Source organism: Onychostoma macrolepis, chromosome 15 (assembly GCF_012432095.1).
Source record: "Onychostoma macrolepis isolate SWU-2019 chromosome 15, ASM1243209v1, whole genome shotgun sequence".
NCBI classification, from domain to species: domain Eukaryota; kingdom Metazoa; phylum Chordata; class Actinopteri; order Cypriniformes; family Cyprinidae; genus Onychostoma; species Onychostoma macrolepis.
This window is the reverse complement of record NC_081169.1, coordinates 22,675,372-22,698,127: the sequence shown is the minus strand read 5'-3', so window position 1 is coordinate 22,698,127 and position 22,756 is coordinate 22,675,372. Positions and strand designations below refer to the sequence as shown.

At 35.2% G+C, this 22,756-nt stretch overlaps 1 protein-coding gene across 2 annotated transcripts in view; it reads left to right on the top strand.

Moving 5' to 3' along the window:
• pds5b (PDS5 cohesin associated factor B) overlaps nucleotides 1–22,756 on the top strand; it is a 58,669-nt gene that overhangs the window by 16,383 nt on the left and 19,530 nt on the right. For both annotated transcript variants that reach the window (XM_058744375.1, XM_058744376.1), the window contains exons 7-17: nucleotides 6,821–6,901; nucleotides 7,529–7,669; nucleotides 12,042–12,157; nucleotides 12,280–12,374; nucleotides 13,485–13,630; nucleotides 15,361–15,512; nucleotides 21,257–21,370; nucleotides 21,991–22,072; nucleotides 22,187–22,235; nucleotides 22,361–22,500; nucleotides 22,596–22,711. In XM_058744375.1, the coding sequence (XP_058600358.1) occupies nucleotides 6,821–6,901; nucleotides 7,529–7,669; nucleotides 12,042–12,157; nucleotides 12,280–12,374; nucleotides 13,485–13,630; nucleotides 15,361–15,512; nucleotides 21,257–21,370; nucleotides 21,991–22,072; nucleotides 22,187–22,235; nucleotides 22,361–22,500; nucleotides 22,596–22,711 (1,232 nt within the window). The remainder of the gene's footprint in view (nucleotides 1–6,820; nucleotides 6,902–7,528; nucleotides 7,670–12,041; nucleotides 12,158–12,279; nucleotides 12,375–13,484; nucleotides 13,631–15,360; nucleotides 15,513–21,256; nucleotides 21,371–21,990; nucleotides 22,073–22,186; nucleotides 22,236–22,360; nucleotides 22,501–22,595; nucleotides 22,712–22,756) is intronic.

Genomic DNA, 22,756 nt, shown 5'->3' with positions numbered 1-22,756 from the left:
GTTAAAAACCTGTTTTTTTTTTTTTTTTTTTTTTTTTTAACGTTACCATTGTGGTGTATGGAGTGTAGATTGATGTGGAAAAAAAGTTATTTAAAGTAGGACTGCTCGATTATGACAAAAATCATAATCACGATTTTTGGTCATTATTGTAATCACGATTATTTAACACAATTATTAGTGGGCCATATAACCCACATTTTTTTATAAATGCAAGTCTAAAGTATTCAGTTAACATTTAACAGTTAAGCCTATAGAAATTGAATAATTAAATGTAAAATAAAACAGCATAGTCTTCACTGTAAGAATTAAATTTCCTTTGTTTCTTATTAAAGCTAAAGACCTTTTAAAAGACCTTCTGTGAAGAGCAGTGTGTTATTTTGTCTTTGTCTTTTGTTGTTTGATTAATATTAAGCACAGTCGGCAGCAGGAATATAGCCCGCTGTCACTTTAACAGCCGCACAGATTCAATTTACTGTTACACACGTATTTTCATTGTCATCTCTTTACATTCATTTATTACATAACCGACATGAATAATCACCAAGCGCCACATTTTGACACACTTTTGCATGTATTTGACCGTTTAGGCGCATACATTCAGCTAAAAGATGACTTCATGTCCGTGTTCTGTTCAGTCTCTGAGCGCAAGCCTCTGAGGAACAGCGCAAGTTCTCTTTCGGGCTTTTAAAAACATTAATAAATCTAATCAACTTTAATAACTGAAGCACGTTCCATTTTGCAAAAGTCCGAACCATGACATCTGTGTACCGTGCCACCCCTAATATGTATATGTATGTGTGTATTAGGGATTCGATACTATCATGATACTTGGGTGCCGTTATGATATGTATTGCGAATTTCGATTTTACAAGTATTCCGATTCGATATTGCTATATGTTGCAATTTGTTTTTAACTCTAGACCATGGGAAAAAGTTAAAGGATACACTTAATATACATACTGTCACAATAAAAAACAAAAAACAAACACACATCTTAGCAGTTACTATTGCGATTCGATATTACAATTTATTGTCATTTTTGTTTGCTTATTAAAGACTGGACAATGGAAAATAGTTGATTATACCCTTAAAAGAGGCTGTATATGATCAGTCATATTAACAAAAACAATGCATCACATCTTTCTAAACTTTTATTTCAGGAGCATACACATACTCAGTAGGGCTGTGCGATATGACGATATATATCGGATGGACGAAATAAAGTCTATTGTTTCATATTATGTTCTATCGTTTATTTCGTGGTGTCGCAAAATACATTGTTTACGGTAATACTTTTTAATCATTTGGATGAGTGCGATCTTTACACGCCACCCACGGGGCGTGAAGGGGAGACAGAACCAGGTGGAGAACGACCAGAACAAAACGAGGAGCTTGTTCCTAAACGAGGGACTACATCTGTAGCATGGGCACGCGTTTTTAAGCACTGCAGTTTTAAAACAACCGATTTTAAGCCGTTGAAACACAAACAACAGAGCTATATGCGTGCGCCGTCTCCGTTTCTATGTGAGAGGACCGCGTTTTATTATTATTTTTTTGCCGCTTTATTGGCTTTGAACAATTACATAAACACACTTATATGCCTCAGAATCCCCGTATTGGCAAGTATCCTCATAAAGACAGCGATTTTAGTTCTCAAGAGAGAGGAAAAAGCTAAAAGAGAAAACGCATATGTAACAGTATATTGGATCCGGACTTCGGTCTTAAAGGGGAAGCTGTCCAATATTTGTTCTGTCTGCCATTCATATTAATCATAGCACATTGCTAGAAAATCTCTGACTGCTCTTGACTAAATCACTTTTGTAACTTTAATAAGAAGAAATAATAATAAAGAAAATTATTTATATATATATATGTATAGAATATACATAATAAACGTGTTAATTATATCTATCATAGATAGATTGATAGATATAATTAACACAGTGTAGACTAATTAATTTACACAATGTATGTAGCGTTTCTTATTTATTGTAGTTTTTGTCCTATTGCTTGCAATTAGTTTCTTAAACTTATTTCATCACTGACTTTATTTATTTTTAGTGAGCTTGAGGGTTTTTTTTTTTTTTGTGTGTCTATTTTTAGGCTTGTATTGGTTTGATATTGACATTGGTGACAAGGATTATGAAAATTCTATGTTATCAAAGATTTTAATATAAAAACCTTTTTAAAAGAAAAAAATTACTATATCGTGATATATATCGTTATCGTGATATAAAATTTGTCATATTGTGATATAAGATTTTGGTCATATCGCCCACCCCTAATACTCAGTAGTGTTGTCAAAAGACTAGGGGTGGGCGATATGGCAAAAATTTAATATCACAATATTTTTAAGAAAAATCACGATTCACGATTTTATCACGATTCTTTGTCATGTTGGTTTTACTATTTTGCAAGTTGTCTGAGCATTACAGCCAAACTAATTTCCCTATTATAAAGACACAACCTTTCAAGGTAACAAAAATATTAAAAAAGAATGGCGGATATTTAGGCCAAAGTGGGCGAAGATAAAAATCTTTCATTATTTTATCTTTGTTATTAAAAAATGAGAACAAAGATATACATTACAAATACACGTACTATACAAATAAAACAGTGTTTTATTTTCAGGTACAATAGGTGTATTTAGCAGGAGCATTCAAGAAATTGAATCAACAAATATAAAAATAAAACACTATGTAGATTGATTCCTATTAAATCAACTGTATGAACGTTTTTCAGTCAAGAGTAGTGAGTGATTTTTCTCTTTGTGTTTTGGTGTTTTATTAACATTGAAGGAATAATTAACCCCAAAATAAAAAGTGTTTTATATTTATACCATCATTTACTCACTCAAAAGTTTCTTCTGCTGAGGAACATGGAAAACCAAACAGTTGCTGGTCCCCAGTGACTTATTCCATAGTATTTTTTTTTTCCTTCTATCAAAAGTCAATGTGGACCAGATACTATTTGGTTACCCACATTCTTCAAAATATCTTCTTTTGTGTTCAGCACAAGAAAAAAATTAATACAGGTTTGTATTTTAAGGTGAACTATCCCTTTAATGACAGTCGGCAGCATGTTCAGTACTGCCCCTTTAAGACCTGCAAGCATCCGTTTTCTCTCAGCTGTTTACTTACTCATTTTAGACATAAGCAGCGGAGTCTATACATAAACCTTGTCTTTTTTGACAGTATTAGTGCACAAGATAACTTAGTTCAGTAATCAGGCGCTTTTTGACAGGCTTTAGCACGCACGCCAGAAAAAGCGCACGTCAGACCAACGCGTGATAAAACATTTAACCGGCAAGGCTTTAAAGCAGATAATGCACGAATAACGAATAATGCACAGTATATTGAGACGGAGGAATAAGAACTGCAGCTGATAGAATGTGCGCTGTAGCACGATACTACGATATTTCTTCAAAAGCAGATCGTGGAGACATTTTTATCGTCCACAAAAGTCGATTCATGTTCTCCGAGTCTTTGTGTGAATGAATGAATGGCATGAGAGTCGTGCGCTTTAAAAAAAAAATAATAATAATTTTTTACTACACACACTGAAGCGTGCGTGACGCTCGTGGTGATTTCAGCATCTGCCGTCTCAATGAGGATATAAATACATGAACAACATCTCCAGAACTGCTCTGAGAGTCACTTCACGAGCATTTTACCGTTTCATTTGAGTAAAACCAGCATCATATCATATAGCTACACACAGAAATGTATTCACGGCAACCCGTCAAAATAAAAGTTTATCTTAAAGACACTGTGCCAGAAATATATTACTATTATTTATTAGAATGTTTGTGATACTATTACTACTGTTGAAAAAAAAAAATTATTTTTAAAGAAATAATCACACAATATTTCTTCCATATTTTAATTTTAATTTTAATTTTAATAGTTAATCCCCTTTATTTACCAAAAAAATAAAATGTTTAAATTTCATTAATTAAAAGACAAATTAAATTTGGGTGAAACTTTACTGTTTACTGTTTTTCATACTTTTATTACTTGCGGAAAAACTTGAAACACAATTTAAATAAGTATAAAGAATGGCATTGATTTTTGTACATTTTATTTTTGTTTGACTTTATTATTAAAAATAGTGTGTTTTTTAATTAGCATGTGGTACCGAAATTGGTACCAAGAACCGTGGATTTTCACTGGTATCGGTACCGAATACTGAAATTTTGGTACCGTGACAACACTAATACTCGGTATATATTTAAAGTACCTTGAACCATGAAACTTTAAAGTACTAAAACCCTGAACTTGCACATGAATATAAAAGTCAAATGTTCAACAAAATGAGCAGAAAAATACTTTCTGAAATAAAATAAAGTGCTATGTTACTTTGGATACCGTTTTAGTCATGTTTTCCCGGCAGTTGGGATTCAAAACATGAAGGTGCAGAAAGAATTCTGGAAGAGGTTTGATCCTCTGCCTCTGTCATGGTTTTGCTTTCTCGCCGGCTTTAAGCGTATATGACGTCATCTAATGCAGCGGCACTGCGCATGCAGAACGATCGTTGTATGACAACAATGCACCGCGAGAGCTACAGACAGCAGACGCTCTGCGTGCTTTCGAATCGCTCTCGCGGTACTTTGATGTCATACGCTGATCGTCTGCGCGGTGCTGCTCCAAGTCGAACACACCTATATATTTCTCTCTCTGATAGTAAGGTGATTCTATTTTTCTGTTTTTTTTTTTTTTTTCTCCTCCCACCCCTTATACATGTGCTGGTCATATAATTAGATCATCATATCATCAAAAAGTTGATTTATTTCACTAATTCCATTCAAAAAGTGAAACTTGTATATTATATTCATTCATTACACACAGACTGATATATTTCAAATGTTTATTTCTTTTAATTTTGATGATTAGAGCTTACAGCTCATGAAAGTCAAAAATCAGTATCTCAAAATATTAGAATATTTACATTTGAGTTTGAATAAATGACCATCCCTACAGTATAAATTCTGGGTATCTCTGGTTCTTTGAAACCACAATAATGGGGAAGACTGCTGACTTGGCAATGATCCAGAAGACGAACATTGACACCCTCCACAAAGAGGGTAAGTCACAGAAGGTCATTACTGAAAGGTGTGGCTGTTTACAGAGTGCTGTATCAAAGCATATTAAATGCAAAGTTGACTGGAAGGAAGAATTTGGGTAGGAAAAGGTGCACAAGCAACAGGGATGACCGCAAGCTTGAGAATACAGTCAAGCAAAGCCGATTCAAACACTTGGGAGAGCTTCACAAGGAGAGAACTGAAGCTGGAGTCAGTGCATCAAGAGTCACCACGCTCAGACGTCTTCAGGAAAAGGGCTACCAAGCCACTTCTGAACCAGAGACAACGTCAGAAGCATCTTAACTGGGCTGTGGAGAAAACACCTGAGCAGTGCCACAGACTGATTGACTCCATGCCACGCCGCATTGCTGCAGTAATTCAGGCAAAAGGAGCCCCAACTAAGTATTGAGTGCTGTACATGCTCATACTTTTCATTTTCATACTTTTCAGTTGGCCAAGATTTCTAAAAATCCTTTCTTTGTATTGGTCTTAAGTAATATTCTAATATTTTGAGATACTGATTTTTGACTTTCATGAGCTGTAAGCTCTAATCATCAAAATTAAAAGAAATAAACATTTGAAATATATCAGTCTGTGTGTAATGAATGAATATAATATACAAGTTTCACTTTTTGAATGGAATTAGTGAAATGAATCAACTTTTTGATGATATTCTAATTATATGACCAGCACCTGTATATATATGCTGCACGATAAATCGTGTGTGATTTGTCATGCGCATCTCGTCAGTAAAACTGGTTCTGTAATCAGCAGTAAATCTCCATCACGTGCTTTCAGATGGAGCAGCATTTAATACACAGCCGTAGATCACTGACAAGCTACTCAATATCGCGTTCATAATCTTAGATGAATCTCATTCGATTATGAACACGATATATTGCATAGCTTGTCAGTGTAAGTGTTTTTATTAATGCCATTTAATGTTTTTGTTAATACAGCGTATAGCATTACTCAACTAAATGAATGTAACATGGCAAAGATGAATGCACTTTTGGAAGTTGAATGTAAGGGAAATGTAATTTTGGAATTTCTGTGGTCTAATGTGATGTTGTTCATGTTCTTGTTCATGATGAAATTTTCTTTGATTGTTGTAATTAATTTATAGCATTAACAAGATTTTGTTATTTGTTATTTTTTTTTTATTTATTTTGGGAGCGATGACTGATATGTATTTTTAGTCCAGTGCCATGCTATAGCTATAAGATTAGTATTGACCAAGTTCAGAGGCTGTCATATGTGGAACTTACTTTGTGTATTTTCAACAGTTTCAATATGAAAAATAACTTTTATATTGATTCAGTGGATTTTTGCATTTTTGAAAGAAAAAAAAAATCTGTTTTTATAATAAATCTTTGAAACTCAAAATCTGGATGTGAAATTTTAATGTTATTATAATCTAAAGATGCTATGTGAAAGTTTGAAACAGAAAATAGTGGTTTTCATCTTGCCATTTTCTTGGTAAAGAAAACACATTTTTACTTCAATTAATCAAAATGGATTTATAGCATTTTGGAACCAAACTCTTCATAAAACCAAAACATGATTTATATATTTATTTACATGACAATGAAAAATGGCAAGATACAGTATAATACAATCTTAACAGCTCTTAACATAGGTTAATTTTCTTTCTTTGTTTCTTTTTTTTTCTTGACAGGTTTCATGAGATTTACACAAAACAAGAAAATAAATTTTTCATTGCTCCATCTTGTCTTTCAGAACCTCAACAAGCAAGCGTACGATCTGGCCAAAGCCTTGCTGAAGAGAACCGCTCAGGCCATAGAGCCGTACATTACCAACGTGAGTAAACGTGATTTATTATAGGTAACTGTACATAGAATATACACCAAATACATATTGTGCCAAAATCATGCTGAATTACAAGGGTACAAGAAAGGTCTTCTCATTTATTTAAATTGTGAATAATCCCTAATGAACCTCCATGATTTGACTCCAGCCCTTTCACTGTTGAAAACTCGTTCAGGCTTGCAACATTAACTGGAGATCAAGAGCACCTCTCTGTGCTCAAACGAAATGTTGAGCTTAAACACATTCATCAGCAACACCCGCAGGAGCATGCAGCGCTGTTATGCTGTGAACTCTATTCCCTGCAGTGCTCATTAAAAGCGCTAGAGATAGTGAGAATAAGTGTGAAGGAGAATCCTTCTCAATAACTCTAATAGATCAGCAAGGCCTGATTTCTGTTTCTATTCCTCTTTCTATTCTGTACAAGCACTCTGTTGGAGACAGCCTAACCTGCCCATAGATGAAGCCACTTACTTTTTTATTTCAATCTAATACCAGCTTCCTCACACTAATCTCTAATCAACGTTAAGTGCTGATGCCAGACGGTTATGCAGTGAGTTTAAAGGGGTGCCGTTTTCTAGTGACATGAAGTAGTGTGTGATGTACAGTTTGGTGTCTCAGTTCTTTAACCAGGTGCTGATGCTGGGGAAGACTTCAGTCAGTGATCTGTCAGAACATGTCTTTGACCTAATCCTGGAGCTCTACAACATCGACAGCCATCTACTGTTGTCCGTCCTGCCACAGCTGGAGTTCAAGCTCAAGGTAAGATGGCTTGTTGACGATACATAGTGTTGTCATCTTTCGGGGTCTTACTGTGCGTTCACACCGCCGCCGGCGAGAGCGTCAAAATTCGCTCTGGCCGCCCTGCCAACGACGCTGTAGAAAGATCCGTTGACGCTCTGACGATCGAACGTTTGGTCTTCTATTTAAAGGAGCCGAAAAGCAAACAAGCATGTTGATCTTGTGCAGACTGACCAACAGTATAAGGTATAAGTTAACCTCATGAAATATTTTAATTGTGAAAGTAAGAAATTGATCGATGGAAAGAACTTAATTATAGTTACATGTTTGCTAAAGAAATAAAGCAATAAAAGCCATTTGTGTGGTGTGTTTTTTTGTGTTCGTGGTTAAGTGCTAGTCTAAATGCAATTGGTCAAATTGGTGTTGTTTTGAGCAAATGAATTGCATTCCCGCTGAAAAACAAGCTTTCTAGCGTGAAAATGCTTAGGAACTAATGTAGTCGGAACCAAAGTTTACAGGGCTGCGTTCTCTGGACTCCTCTAAAGCGGAGGACTTCTACATTCTGATTGGTTGCCGCCCAACCGCGTCATAGCTCATTACCATAAAGTTGACCTGATTTCAACTCTCCTCGACGCTCTCGCCGTCCAAGACGCGCCGCGCCGCTCTCGCCGCTGCTTGCCGCCGCTTGCCGCCGGCTCACATTGAAAATGAATGACTTCCGGCCACTTTGACGCTCTCGCCGCCTGCGGTGTGAACGCACAGTTAGATAAAACTGTCTCAGTGTTTTTGCTTGTGAAAAAATGCATGATTGATTTGATGACGATCAAGTTTTCCAAAAGTTTCCCTCAGTTCTAAAATGTAACGACAGTCATTATGAAAGTATAATGCCTGATTCTGTTTTCAAATTATTTAAGGTAAATAGTGATTTTTTTTTTTTTTTTAATCTCTGTTATTATTTGTTTTATTTTAAAATGATTATATTCATTATATCAGCCATTGTGCCTTTTACTTAATGGTGTTAGCCACTGAAAATATATAGGGTCATTCCTTGTCAACTCAACCAAAGGTCCCCAGCTTAAATTTTTGATTTTGCTGAGATTTTTTTCTGAAGAAAGATAAACATGTATAGTGATGAAATTCAAAATATGAAGTGTCATGGATTAATATTTATTGAGTAATCCACTATTTTATAGAGGGGGGTCAAAATGGCAATTTTCACCTAATATTCAGAGCCAAATTACAAGGGGTTAAAAATGACTTCAGAAAGATGGCAGCATCAGTATGTTATTTTTACACCGAGATTGGGAGGTCTATTAGTGAAATCTGTTGACTTTAGCAATCTTTGTTTTTTCTCCAAAGTTTGCTGGCCTGTAACTCAAAAAGTATTAAAGATATCTTAATGCCCTTTTAGATTTTGGGTCTTGACAAACTTCTAACAAAATCTTCATTTTTAAGGCCCTATATTGTTCAGTTCCAGAGATATTGGAATTTCAATATGGCTCCAGGAGTAAATCATTAAATTGTACACATTTTCAGTTGTCAAAAACCAAATGTGGGTCACTTTAGGGTTAGGGTTAGGTTAGGATTAGGTTAGTGAGGCTCCAGATTGAAAAATGAGGCTCCAGATTGTTGAATATTACCCATTTTCAGTGGTCAAAAACCAAATGTTGGTCATTTTGTATACAGCCTATACTTATTTAATTTAAAGAACAATGTCTGAAGAATAATGTTGAAATTATAATTGTATCTTATTTCCCCCTATCAAAACAATATGTATAAAACATACCTATCGGAGTGCTAAAAATGCACTGAAATGGACAAACTGAGGCACATTACCTTTCTTTTAGTAGTCTATTCATACTGGGTTCGTACGGGTGCTTGAAATCCTTGAAAATGCTTGAATTTTAACAGAGTTTTCAAGGTTTGAAAAATGCTTGGATTTTGGATAAAGTGCTTGAAAGGGCTTAAAAATGCATTTGCATTGGTGTCATAAAAATAATTTTCTTATGGAATACTTCATATTATATATTTATAAATATATATATATATATATATATATATATATATATATATATATATATATATATATATATATATATATATATATATATATATATATATATATATATATATATATATTTTTTTTTTTTTTTACATAAAATAAGCTACAGCTCCGCTCGAGTCCGCGTGTGTGGCTGTAGTGTGATCTGTCTGTCTTTATTGACGCGCGCCCTCTGATGAAACCGAGCGGGAGATAAAAATACGTCGGGGGGTTGCCGCTTCAGTGAGCGTTGGCTTGAAAATGACAAATAGAAATTATGGTTAAAATAATAATAATAATAGTCTCCTGTAAATTCAGCTTTTTTTCATGGGAGAGTCTGTGCTTTCAAGTCGTGTAAAAGGTAAGCAAAAATGCCCATGCTCAGTTAAATTAAATATGTTAAGACTGTCACGATTAAAGTGAAATAATAAAATAAACAGTCAAAATGCAGGGCGGGTATTTTTAATATTAATTTATCTCTGAAGTGAACTGACTGCCTTGGCATTTTCGTTTCATCTCATGGACGTATAGTATAATGTCTGAAAATATCATTTATGAGCACAGCTCTGCTTTGTGTTCAGCCGTTACCGGGGAAAACGCTGTATCAATACAGTTCCAAAAGCGCCACCTAGTGGCAGACTGAACCTCATATTTTAGCCTTTAAACTATTTTTAAGAAATAAAGGAAAGGGATGAGTCAAAAGTGTAAAGAATTATTTTAATTTAAAGCACACAAGACATCTTACTGTTTAAATGTTTTAGACTTTTGAAGGCACAAGCTTTTTGTTCTGAGCAAAAACTCTATAAAACTCTATATGTGAACTGCAAATCATGTTTTTTGCAGTCATTTTATGGTTTAATATGTTACCATAGACATTGCCCTTCCCCACTCATATAGTATTTATTTGATTTGTGCAGGTCTTAAAAAGCCTTACATTTTATTTTAAAAATCCTGGTGGTACCCTGTAAATTATTTATTTTCTTTTTTTTTTTTTTTATAATTTATATACTTTATGTTGGCTATTTATATTATGCAATGCTATATGCGATCCAGACCGGTGGTTTTTAATAGCACAATAACATTTGATTTAAAGTGAAAAACTCAAGTGTGTGTGTGTAAACGTAATTTACCACAGTTTAAAGTGCTGGAAAATCTTGAAAGTGCTTGAATTTGAATTTGGGAAAGGTGTAAGAACCCTGTTCATAAGATTCTATATTTGAATCAGTTTCAGGGATATTTTGAAGAAAGGATTTTGTTCATTTTTTTTTGCAGCTTCTAAAGCTACAAAGAGTTCAGATATGCAGTATTGTAACATGTTTGAAACAAATCTATTCTAAAATCTGTTAGCTAATGCTAAACAAACTTGATCAGTTTTTACATGAAAATACATTTTACTCACTTTATTTTTGAAAGCATAGTTGTTAGCATCGTTATTATTTATTGATAATGCTGTTAGATTAGAACTCGACATTAAGATTAACTACTAAATCTTTCTGTCCCCTTCTAATGTCAGGCTGGTAAGAGGTCTAGTTTTGGATGGATATTTGGCTACTTCTAGGAATGTGTGCTACCCGTGTAATGAAACCCTTATTGAGCCTCTAGGACAACTGTGATGGCTCATGATTAACATCTCACAACGCCACGGAAGCAGTGCCTTGTTTACGGCTTTTTGCAGCCTGTGGGGGTAAAAAACCTCTTCAAAACCTTGAGTATATTAACTGTGGTCAGAACCTCATGATATCTATGGTGTTTTAATAGCCAAATAAATTCTACCCTTCAGTGGCTTACCTGACATTGTGTTTTTGTGACAATGGAAAATTGGTTCAGTTGTTTGCGAGTTACCTGAAAGTTTTTTTTAACTTTTTTACGGTTTTTAAATTTTACTGCTTTAAAAGTTGGATATTTCTAATAAATGGATATACCATTCCTGAACTAAAAGATGCTGACACACTGCATGAAATTGATTACACTTCAGCCGAGTCAACGTTCCTTTCTTTCATTTTCTTTCACATGAGATTTAATCCAGCGTGGCCTGAAAGCACAGTTAGCATTTTTCAAAAACCAGCAAAGGCGATTACTTTCTTTTGTGTTGGCTGTGTTATTAAACTTGTATACATTTTGGCAAAAGCAGGTTGAGTTTGCGATTAGTGTATGAATGAATGTTATCGGTTTGTTAGGAGCTGCCTGTTCCATGTACCCTGTTTGACGTCATGCCTTTCTTTTTATGCAAAGCACAATGACGATGAGGCTAAATCAACTAAATGGGTTCATTCAATCCTTGTGCTGTAATTAATGGCCACAGGCCTCGCTTTCTGCAGTTATATCACCGGGAGACCCTTTTGTGTTTTGTAGAGCAATGATAACGATGAGCGCCTGCAAGTTGTGAAGCTCCTGGCCAAGATGTTTGGTGCAAAGGATTCAGAGCTCGCTTCACAGAACAAACCTCTCTGGCAGTGCTACCTTGGGAGGTACAGCTCATGCACAGCACGTCCAATTACCTGTTTCTCTGTGTACACAAACTGGAAAAAAGTTTCAACAGCAAGACCAAGCTGAAAGATTTTGACCATCTGGGTTTGCTGTGGTTTCTTAGGTTTAATGACATCCATGTCCCTGTTCGACTGGAATGTGTAAAGTTTGCCAGCCATTGCTTGATGAACCATCCAGACCTGGCAAAAGATCTCACAGGTACAAACTGTTCCCCTTTTAACTTTGACTACACTTATATTTCACGACTGAGCATAAATGTCAAATGAAACTGAGGTTGATCCACTTTGCTTTCATTTTTTTGGTGTTATTGTGCACAATTCATTGTGCTGTTTTAAAGAAAAGAGCTTATCCTAAATAAAATAACAAAAATTACATTTTGCTATTTAGGTATTGTTAGGGTAATACAACCTGGTACTAGTCAAAAGCTTCTTCAAACCTTGGTGCCGGTGATGTTTCAGGAAGAAGTAGTTGCCACAATTTATCCACTGTAAACATGCTTTTAATTAAAAATACTACAACTTTTTGTATGAAATATATATTTGTTTATATATAATGTATTGAATATATTTTATTAAATTATTTAATATTATTAAATATATTTTTAATATGTTATTAATTTAATGGATTTTTAATTTTTAATTAATATATTAAATGTCACAATGCCAAGAAAATAAAAATACACAATTAAACCAAATTTTATAAGAAAGTATTTTTAATGAATTGAATAATTTTAATTTTTTGTCTTATATATTTTCTTAAATATAGCTGTTTGTGCATTTTATTTATTTAAAAATTTATTTACTCAACATTTAATTTTTTATATATGTGACCCTGGACCACAAAACCAGTCTTAAGTGTAAATTTTTCGAAATTGAAGCTAAATAAATAAGCTTTCCATTGATGTATGGTTTGTTAGTATCGGACAATATTTGGTCGAGATACAACTATATGAATATCTGGAATCTGAGGGTGCAAAAAAATCAAAATACTGAGAAAATCGCCTAAAGTTCTTAGCAATGAATGTTACTAATCAAAAATGAAGTTTTGATATATTTACGGTAAGAAATTAACAAAATATCTTCATGGAACATGATCTTTACTTAATATCCTAATGATTTTTGGCATGAAATAAAAATTGATAATTTTGACCCATACAATGTATTTTTGGCTATTGCTACAAATATACCCCAATGACTTAAGACTGGTTTTGTGGTCCAGGGTCACATATTGAATTCATGAGACAATGAAAATGATGCATTTTTAACATTAAACCAAATTGTGCATGTTTTTTTTTTTTTTCTCCTGCAGAGTATTTGAAAGTAAGGTCACATGACCCAGAGGAGGCAATTCGACACGACGTCATTGTGTCCATCGTGACAGCTTCCAAAAAGGACCTCTCTCTTGTCAATGATCACCTGCTGAACTTTGTGAGGGAGAGGACTCTGGATAAGAGGGTATGTGTCAGGCTGTCTTTATGCTTGTTTGTTTGCTGTCTCTTAAACATTCTTTATTAGTGCTGCAGTCATTTTATTTCATGCATAATATCCGAGGGCCTTTTCTCCCATTAGTACCCCAAATGAACCAGAGACTTTGACATCACCGCATTCAGGGCAGAGCCGAGCTGGAATACATTAGCTTCTTGTTTCTTTCCAGACACACTCCATTTCTTCTCACTATAATTTAATCAGCAGTCTCCTTTAGCCACCCGAGCTAGAGGGGATGGAATAATATAAATTGGACTATAACTCACATATAACCATTCCTCAGCCTTTTCAAAACGCTTTCAGGGAGGAATTTAATTGAAGGCCCCTCTGTGTTCCTGGACAAATGACACCGCAGCAGTCAAGGCGTATCTCCATCTCATCCTATTACACCTCGTTTGCTTCTGCTTGCCATACATAAGATTTGGTTTTATGCAGGAACTGTCATATCAGGCTTTTCAGCTTCAGCTGTAGCTAAATGGATGTTTTGTCATTTTTATGTCTTGGTAAAATCTCAAAAGCAGCAGTTCCTTTGACATGTTCATGTTGAGGCGAAATGTGACTACAGGCTAGAAATATGATTTCTTTTCTTTAATGTCTCCCTTTTTTTTTCTGTAGCACTTTTCCAAATTTAGTAAGTGGCCCATCTAGGCAACATTGTAATTGGCATGTTAGGGATGCTTTTATGAATTTAAGACAGTTTAAAAGTTTGGGGTCAGGAAGTGCTTTTTTTTTTTCTTGAAAGAAACGAATACTTTTTATTGTAATGATTAATTAAATGAACTTTCAACACAACTGCACAACTGTTTTCAACATTTATTATAATAAGAAATGTTGCTTGAGCAGCAAATCGGCATATTAGAATGATTTCTGAAGGATCATATGACACTGAAGACGAGTAATGGCTGCTGAAAATCACAGGATTAAATTACTTCTTAAAAAATATTCAAATTTAAAAGATTCATTCAACTGTAAAATAATATTTCACAATATTACTGTTTTTACTGTGTTTTTGATCAAATAAATCTTGGTGAGCATAAGAGACCTTTTTTTAAAAATACATATACAAATCTTACCGACCTCAAACGTTGAATGGTAATGTTTTATTCAACACTCAAAAAGTGTTTTATTGTATTATGGCTTACTCGGTTATATCACTAGTGCTGTCAAACTATCAATTGCGATTAATTGCATCCAAAATAAAACAATTTGTTTACATAATATATGTGTGTGTTCTGTGTATATTTATTATGTGTATATATAAATACACACAGATAAAGTATATATTTTGAAAATATTTACATGTATATACATGTCTATATTATATATAAATGTTTAATATATTTAATAACATGACATATTTTTCTGAAATATATACATGCATCTATGTGTATTTATATATGTATAAATATATACACAGTACACACACATATATTATGTAAACAAAAACTTATTTTGGATGCAATTAATCGTGATTAATCATTTGACAGCACTAAAAATTATGCCCTAATATGTAAAGTAAATTTTGCTTCAGATGAAAAAAAAAAAAAACACAACATTTTGTACCTGTAAAATATCTGTTTTCTGTCTCGCATGGGCTGCTGACCAAGTTGTTTTTATTACTGCTGGCTCTACTCGTATGATTTTTACAGCAGAACATAATAATCTCACTGAGTAGAGCTTCCCGTTGTGTTATCTTACAGTGGCGGGTACGAAAGGAGGCTATGATGGGTCTGGCTCAGATCTATAAGAAGTACGCCTTACAGGCGGAGGCAGGCAAAGAGGCAGCCAAGCAGATCTCCTGGATCAAAGACAAACTGCTTCACATTTATTACCAGAACAGCATCGACGACCGGTGAGTGAAGCTGATAAGCCGGTGGTCTTTCAGTACTTGTGTGACATCCTTGGCTATTTTAAATTCAAGCTTTCTATATGGTTTTTAAATTGGGTCATTAGTGAATGCTGCTTCCAGTCAGTACAGACATTAAGTGGAAAATACATAGATGTCTTGGTAGAAGTGGTTTTTGATGATTGATAGGTTATGTACATGTTTATGTAATTGTAATTAATGAAAATACTGGAGTCTTAAATCATAGTTTGCCATTTTAAGTAATTGACAGATTTTGATTGACAAATTTTGACTGTCGAAACATTTTCATTGCTTATTTAAATAACCCTAATTTTAAGTGTTTGCCGTGTTTTTGGGGGAGGTAATACAACTCGAAATGTGCCTATTACGTGACATATCACTGAATGGGTGTCCTGAGATATTGTGTCTGTCTCTGTGAAGGCCCTAAGCTCTGTAAAGCTTTAGCATCAAATATAAGCATCTTTAAATGTGCTTTGGTATATGAAATTACACTTGGGTGGCTGCCAAAAAATAAAAAAATCTAATCACAAGATTCTGTAAACGTTTCTGTACAACCAAAACACTGACACAATTTCCTGTAGTTGCAGTTTCAAAAGCGCTGCCTTTTCGTTGTTTACTTAAGATGCTATTGAAAAAGATTGCTGGTGTCTGACAGGCTTTGAAAGAGGCGTGAAGCCTGTAAGAGTTTGTTATAAAACAGAATCTGCTGTATGAAGGAGCTCTGTTGTGTAATTGGATTTTATAAGGTCGTTTGCAAGCTATTGGAATTTAAGGACCACTGCTAGACGGAGGATTTGAGATAAGTTCTGCGATGGTACTGATGCCATGACGTGTCAAAAGTCTGCCAGTTGCCCCCTTGACGTTAAAAATCCAGTCAAGGCTTTTAGATGCGTTGACAGCCAGTGGGAATGTTTCTCAAATGAGAATATAGAAGAATTTCCTTGGAGAGACTGCACTTTGGCTGAAAACAAGAGAACTGTGAAAATCCTCAGTTGAACCTGTATTGAGTGATTCTGCAGAGCTGCCTGAACACAGGGCGAGTCGTAAAGAGAGAACACTGATGTCACCAGACAGCCGCTTGCTAATGCAGATTTATTAACGCATTACTTGGAGCCAGTTTATATAATGCATTATAAAGACATCATGCTGCACATTGTGTTGTAATACATGATCTCTTTTTATAAATGGTGTTAATCACTGTTGTAATGCTTTATCAGGGTTCACAAGATAGTTTTATTTTATTTTTTTCCTGCTGGTTGATTGTGCTGGCTATATTCTTAATGGTCAAAATATATATTTTTTTATTAATTTTTATTATTATTGTATGTTTTTTTTTTTTTTTTTTCCCAACTATATATATATATATATACATACACACAGTGGGTACGGAAAGTATTCAGACCCCCTTAAATTTTTCACTCTTTGTTATATTGCAGCCATTTACTAAAATCATTTAAGTTCATTTTTTTTCCTCATTAATGTACATACAGCACCCCATATTGACAGAAAAACACAGAATTGTTGACATTTTTGCAGATTTATTAAAAAAGAAAAACTGAAATATCACATGGTCCTAAGTATTCAGACCCTTTGCTGTGACACTCATATATTTAACTCAGGTGCTGTCCATTTCTTCTGATCATCCTTGAGATGGTTCTACACCTTCATTTGAGTCCAGCTGTGTTTGATTATACTGATTGGGCTTGATTAGGAAAGCCACACACCTGTCTATATAAGACCTTACAGCTCACAGTGCATGTCAGAGCAAATGAGAATCATGAGGTCAAAGGAACTGCCTGAAGAGCTCAGAGACAGAATTGTGGCAAGGCACAGATCTGGCCAAGGTTACAAAAAAATTTCTGCTGCACTTAAGGTTCCTAAGAGCACAGTGGCCTCCATAATCCTTAAATGGAAGACGTTTGGGACGACCAGAACCCTTCCTAGAGCTGGCCGTCCGGCCAAACTGAGCTATCGGGGGAGAAGAGCCTTGGTGAGAGAGGTAAAGAAGAACCCAAAGATCACTGTGGCTGAGCTCCAGAGATGCAGTCGGGAGATGGGAGAAAGTTGTAGAAAGTCAACCATCACTGCAGCCCTCCACCAGTCGGGGCTTTATGGCAGAGTGGCCCGACGGAAGCTTCTCCTCAGTGCAAGACACATGAAAGCCCGCATGGACGACTCCAAGATGGTGAGAAATAAGATTCTCTGGTCTGATGAGACCAAGATAGAACTTTGGCCTTAATTCTAAGCGGTATGTGTGGAAAACCAGGCACTGCTCATCACCTGTCCAATACAGTCCCAACAGTGAAGCATGGTGGTGGCAGCATCATGCTGTGGGGGTGTTTTTCAGCTGCAGGGACAGGACGACTGGTTGCAATCGAGGGAAAGATGAATGCGGCCAAGTACAGGGATATCCTGGACGAAAACCTTCTCCAGAGTGCTCAGGACCTCAGACTGGGCGAAGGTTTACCTTCCAACAAGACAATGACCCTAAGCACACAGCTAAAATAACGAAGGAGTGGCTTCACAATAACTCCGTGATTGTTCTTGAATGGCCCAGCCAGAGCCCTGACTTAAACCCAATTGAGCATCTCTGGAGAGACCAAAAAATGGCTGTCCACCAACGTTTACCATCCAACCTGACAGAACTGGAGAGGATCTGCAAGGAGGAATGGCAGAGGATCCCCAAATCCAGGTGTGAAAAACTTGTTGCATCTTTCCCAAAAAGACTCATGGCTGTATTAGATCAAAAGTGTGCTTCTACTAAATACTGAGCAAAGGGTCTGAATACTTAGGACCATGTGATATTTCAGTTTTTCTTTTTTAATAAATCTGCAAAAATGTCAACAATTCTGTGTTTTTCTGTCAATATGGGGTGCTGTGTTAATGAGGAAAAAAAAATGAACTTAAAATGATTTTAGCAAATGGCTGCAATATAACACAGAGTGAAAAATTTAAGGGGGTCTGAATACTTTCCGTACCCACTGTATATATATCAATTGTTAAAATCTTTACAGCAGTTCATTTAAGATTTAATTTGCAGGAATGGCTCAGAATTACACGGGTATAATGCAACTATGATTAACTATATTCATACACACACTTTAGTTGAAAATAAAGACAGTGTAATTTTGTGTATAATTTTCAATCATTTGAACTAGCTAATTGTTCAAAGAGTAATGAAAGTCATGCAATTGTGACAACTTGGTCTAGGTTAACCAGCAGCTACATATCTTGAGGAGATGGACTACTGTTCAAAGGTTTGAGATCGATATGTTTGTTTTTTGATTCTTATGCTCACCGAGGCTACATTTATTTGATATAAAAATCCAGTAATATTGTAAAATATTATTACAAATGAAAATAAATGTGCTGCTTAAAGGGGTCCTATTATGCTTTTTCACTTTTTGAATCTTAGTCAGTGTGTGGTGTGTATGTTTGGGCGTAAAAAGATCTACAGAGTTACAAATCTCAAAGTCCACTCCAAAGGGAGATATTTCGTTTTAAAAAAACCTTTTCAAGAACTACAACGAACGGCTCATTTGGACTACAAGGTTGTTTTCCTGTATTTGTGATATCACAAATTGGCTCATTAGAATATCATTAAAATAAATCCCGCCTACTGAAATTCGAATGGTTGGCGGGAGAACGCTTGGTTGAGCACTGCACGTTTCAAAATCGAAACCCGGTGCGGGTGTTTTTATATCACTGTATTTCTGAAGGAAACCGACTGTCTTCAGAAAATTTTGGATGTCATTTTAATTTCATCTTGCATGTAATGTCTGATAAAGCAGCGTTTGTGAGCGGAGCTCTGCTTTGTGTACAGCGTTACCGGGGAAACCTCGCTCTCTCCCGCTCCAACAGCGCCTCCCGCTGGCAGATAATTAATTTGCATATACAGGTGCATCTCAATAAATTAGAATGTCGTGGAAAAGTTAATTTATTTCAGTAATTCAACTCAAATTGTGAAACTCGTATATTAAATAAATTCAGTGCACACAGACTGAAGTAGTTTAAGTCTTTGGTTCTTTTAATTGTGATGATTTTGGCTCACATTTAACAAACTTTTCCACGACATTCTAATTTATTGAGATGCACCTTTATATGCCGCCACAAATAGTGTAAATCTGTGGGACTATGGTATAAATAATTTCAACTGTATAACAGTTTCACTGCAACTCCTGTTATAATGTTAGAATTAAAGAACAATAAACATAATACATATTACCGTTGCACTTATCTGTACATAGTAAATGCAGTTATTTTTAAGCTGTTGTTGACATCCCATCTAAAACGTGATTTAGCCAAAAAAACAACAACAACAATAACGTTACCACTTTAATATGTCTTGCAATATCCGTGCATGCAAAGGTAATGCACGATCCTCTTGTTCAATATTCTCGGGGTCTGAATTGATATGGCAATATTGACGAACTTGCTGTTTTGGCAAGGGGCGGGGCAGTACTGGAACACCGCCTAAGCTGTTCACCAATCACAACGTACTGGGACAGCTAACCAATCACAACACATTTCGTTTTTCGAAAGGCGGGCCATCATCAAACCCAGAACTAATCAAACTGTTTATGCCAGGCTGGGGAGAAAGGTATTGTAATAATGTAAATTATGTGGAAAAATAAAGAGATTTTCGAACCACCAAGCATGAGAGCATGTTCTACTACACCCCCAAAATAAAATCAAGACTTTGTAAAAGAGCATAATAGGACCCCTTTAAGAAACATTTCTATTATTTTGATTATTATTCTTATTTCTGTAGTGGTGTTTAATATTTTATGTGGAAACTGTTATGCTTTTTTTCAGGATTCTTTGATGGATAAAAAAAGTTCAAAAGAACAGCTTTTCTTTGAAATATATATTTTTGTAACAACACTTGACCAAATGAATGTGTATTTACTAAATAAAGTAGTTAATTTATTTAAAATAAAAATCAAACTGACACTGACTTTTGAACAGTTGTATATTTACTTCAACAGAATGCATAACAGCAAACCAGATTTTTAAATTTGCAAGGTGCATGTAAGTAAGACGGTGCAGTGTTGGCCAGATAGGTGATACTAGTCTTTCAGGCATCTTTATTTTTGAGCATAAGGACAAGTCCATAAGGCACAGTTAATGCATTATAATGCACAAAGAACACCTTTTGTAATGTTTTATTATATACAGGCTTCAAATAAACTGTTACCATAGATTTGCCCCACACTGAACCCAAGACTGGAGCCACAGGATGAGAAATGCAGAGACAGTCACAATTTGTGGCTCGCAACTTATTTCATTTGAAATTTAAATGCCCATGCTCAGTTCATTTGCAGCCTTTTTTTGTTTTAAACATGACTCTCTATCCTGTCTTGTAATCATTTCTGACCTTGTTGTTTTTGTGCTTTGCAACAAGCAGTACTTTTCATATTCAAGCCTTCCTGGTGTGTTGCATACAGCTTGTCCATGGCCCATTTTGAACTTCTCACTGATGAGTTGGTTTACAATGTTATTGCATCATTAAAGCATGTAATGACAACTGTGCAAATGCAATTTCATGTTATGATTGGGTCATCAATATGAGATTTGAGCTCACTTGAATGCCGTCTAAGTCTAAGATCATTTAAATTTGGGTAATAACATATCAAAGAAAACAATATGCAATGTTAAAGGAATTTAAATTAAATATAAAAATATATATAAAAGATCAGGTTGGATTTGTTTTTTTGTTTGTTCACTAGGTTGCTTGTGGAGAGGATCTTCGCACAATATCTTGTGCCTCACAATCTAGAGACTACAGAGCGAATGAAGTGTCTGTATTACTTGTACGCCACATTGGATGGAAATGCTGTCAAGTAGGTGCAGTAATTCTTGTTTTATTCTTAAAAAAAAAAAAAAAAAAAGGGCCAAACCAAGGCCTGTAGTTGGTGCCTGGTGACCTTTGTTTTGGCCCCCAGTGGAATATCAAAAAATAGGGAAACAAAACATGCCATTGAAACACATATACATTTCTAATGAATATTTTTGTTTAACTTTTTTTTTTTTATTGCATTGAAATGTACAAAATATGAGTGATTTTTCAATAATTATTTATATTATTTATAAAAAAAATTTACGTAATACATTTTAATATAGTTAAATATAATGCAAATTTTCTTTTGGCCCACTCAATCAAATTAGATTTTTGGCCCTTTGTATTCAAAAATTTGGGCAACTCTGATCTAAAACTTATGCTTGTGCAGAAATTGAGTAGCTGATTTTGAACCATGCAACCTGTAAACAAAAAGTTCTACTCTGTTAAATATTGTTTGACTTGGAAATATGTCATATAATGGAGAGAAAACAGCTGTTTCATGTTGTGTTTAGTGATTTTATAAGGTGCTTATGGGTCTGAAAAGAGATTATTGGACCTATAAAGATGTATTTGCAGACTTGGAATGTTGATTGTGGTTGTTGTGGTCCATCTCTCCTATAGAGCTCTGAATGAAATGTGGAAGTGTCAGAACATGCTGAGACACCACGTCAAAGATCTTCTGGATCTTATAAAACAGCCAAAAGTTGGTTTTTCCACAGTTGTTTGGTTTTGTTATTGCTTTTCTAAATCTTCTTTATTACATGGTTTGCATGTTTAAACATTCTTGAGTTTTTATTTTATTTTTTTATTTCCCCAGTCTGAATCTTACAGCAAGGCTGTGTTCTCAAAGGTCATGGTTATCACAAGTAAGTCATGTTGTCTCCTCCGCAGTGCTGTTAAAATTATTCTCCTGTCAAGTACAATCTGCCTTTTAAGTTGTAACAAGAAACGTTCACTGAGGGGGAAACATCTCTCCATCTTTGTGTTGAAGGAAACCTGCCAGACCCAGGCAAGACGCAGGACTTTGTGAAGAAGCTCGCTCAGGTTCTTGAGGAGGATGAGAAGATCAGAAAGCAACTGGAGACTCTTGTGAGCCCGTCCTGCTCGTGTAAGCAGGCCGAAGTCTGCGTGGTAAGTACCGTATCACTTCACCTTGCAGTAAAATCGTGTTTTTACCAACGCAGTTGGAAGTTGTCTCAGTTTGTGACTGTGTTTGCACCCCACAGAAAGAAATCACCAAAAAACTGGGCAGCCCCAAACAACCCAGCAATCCTTTCCTAGAGATGGTGAAGTTTTTATTGGAGAGGATAGCGCCTGTTCATATCGACACAGAATCCATCAGGTACATTAAGACTTTTAAATACCGGGAATAAATGTACTATCATTT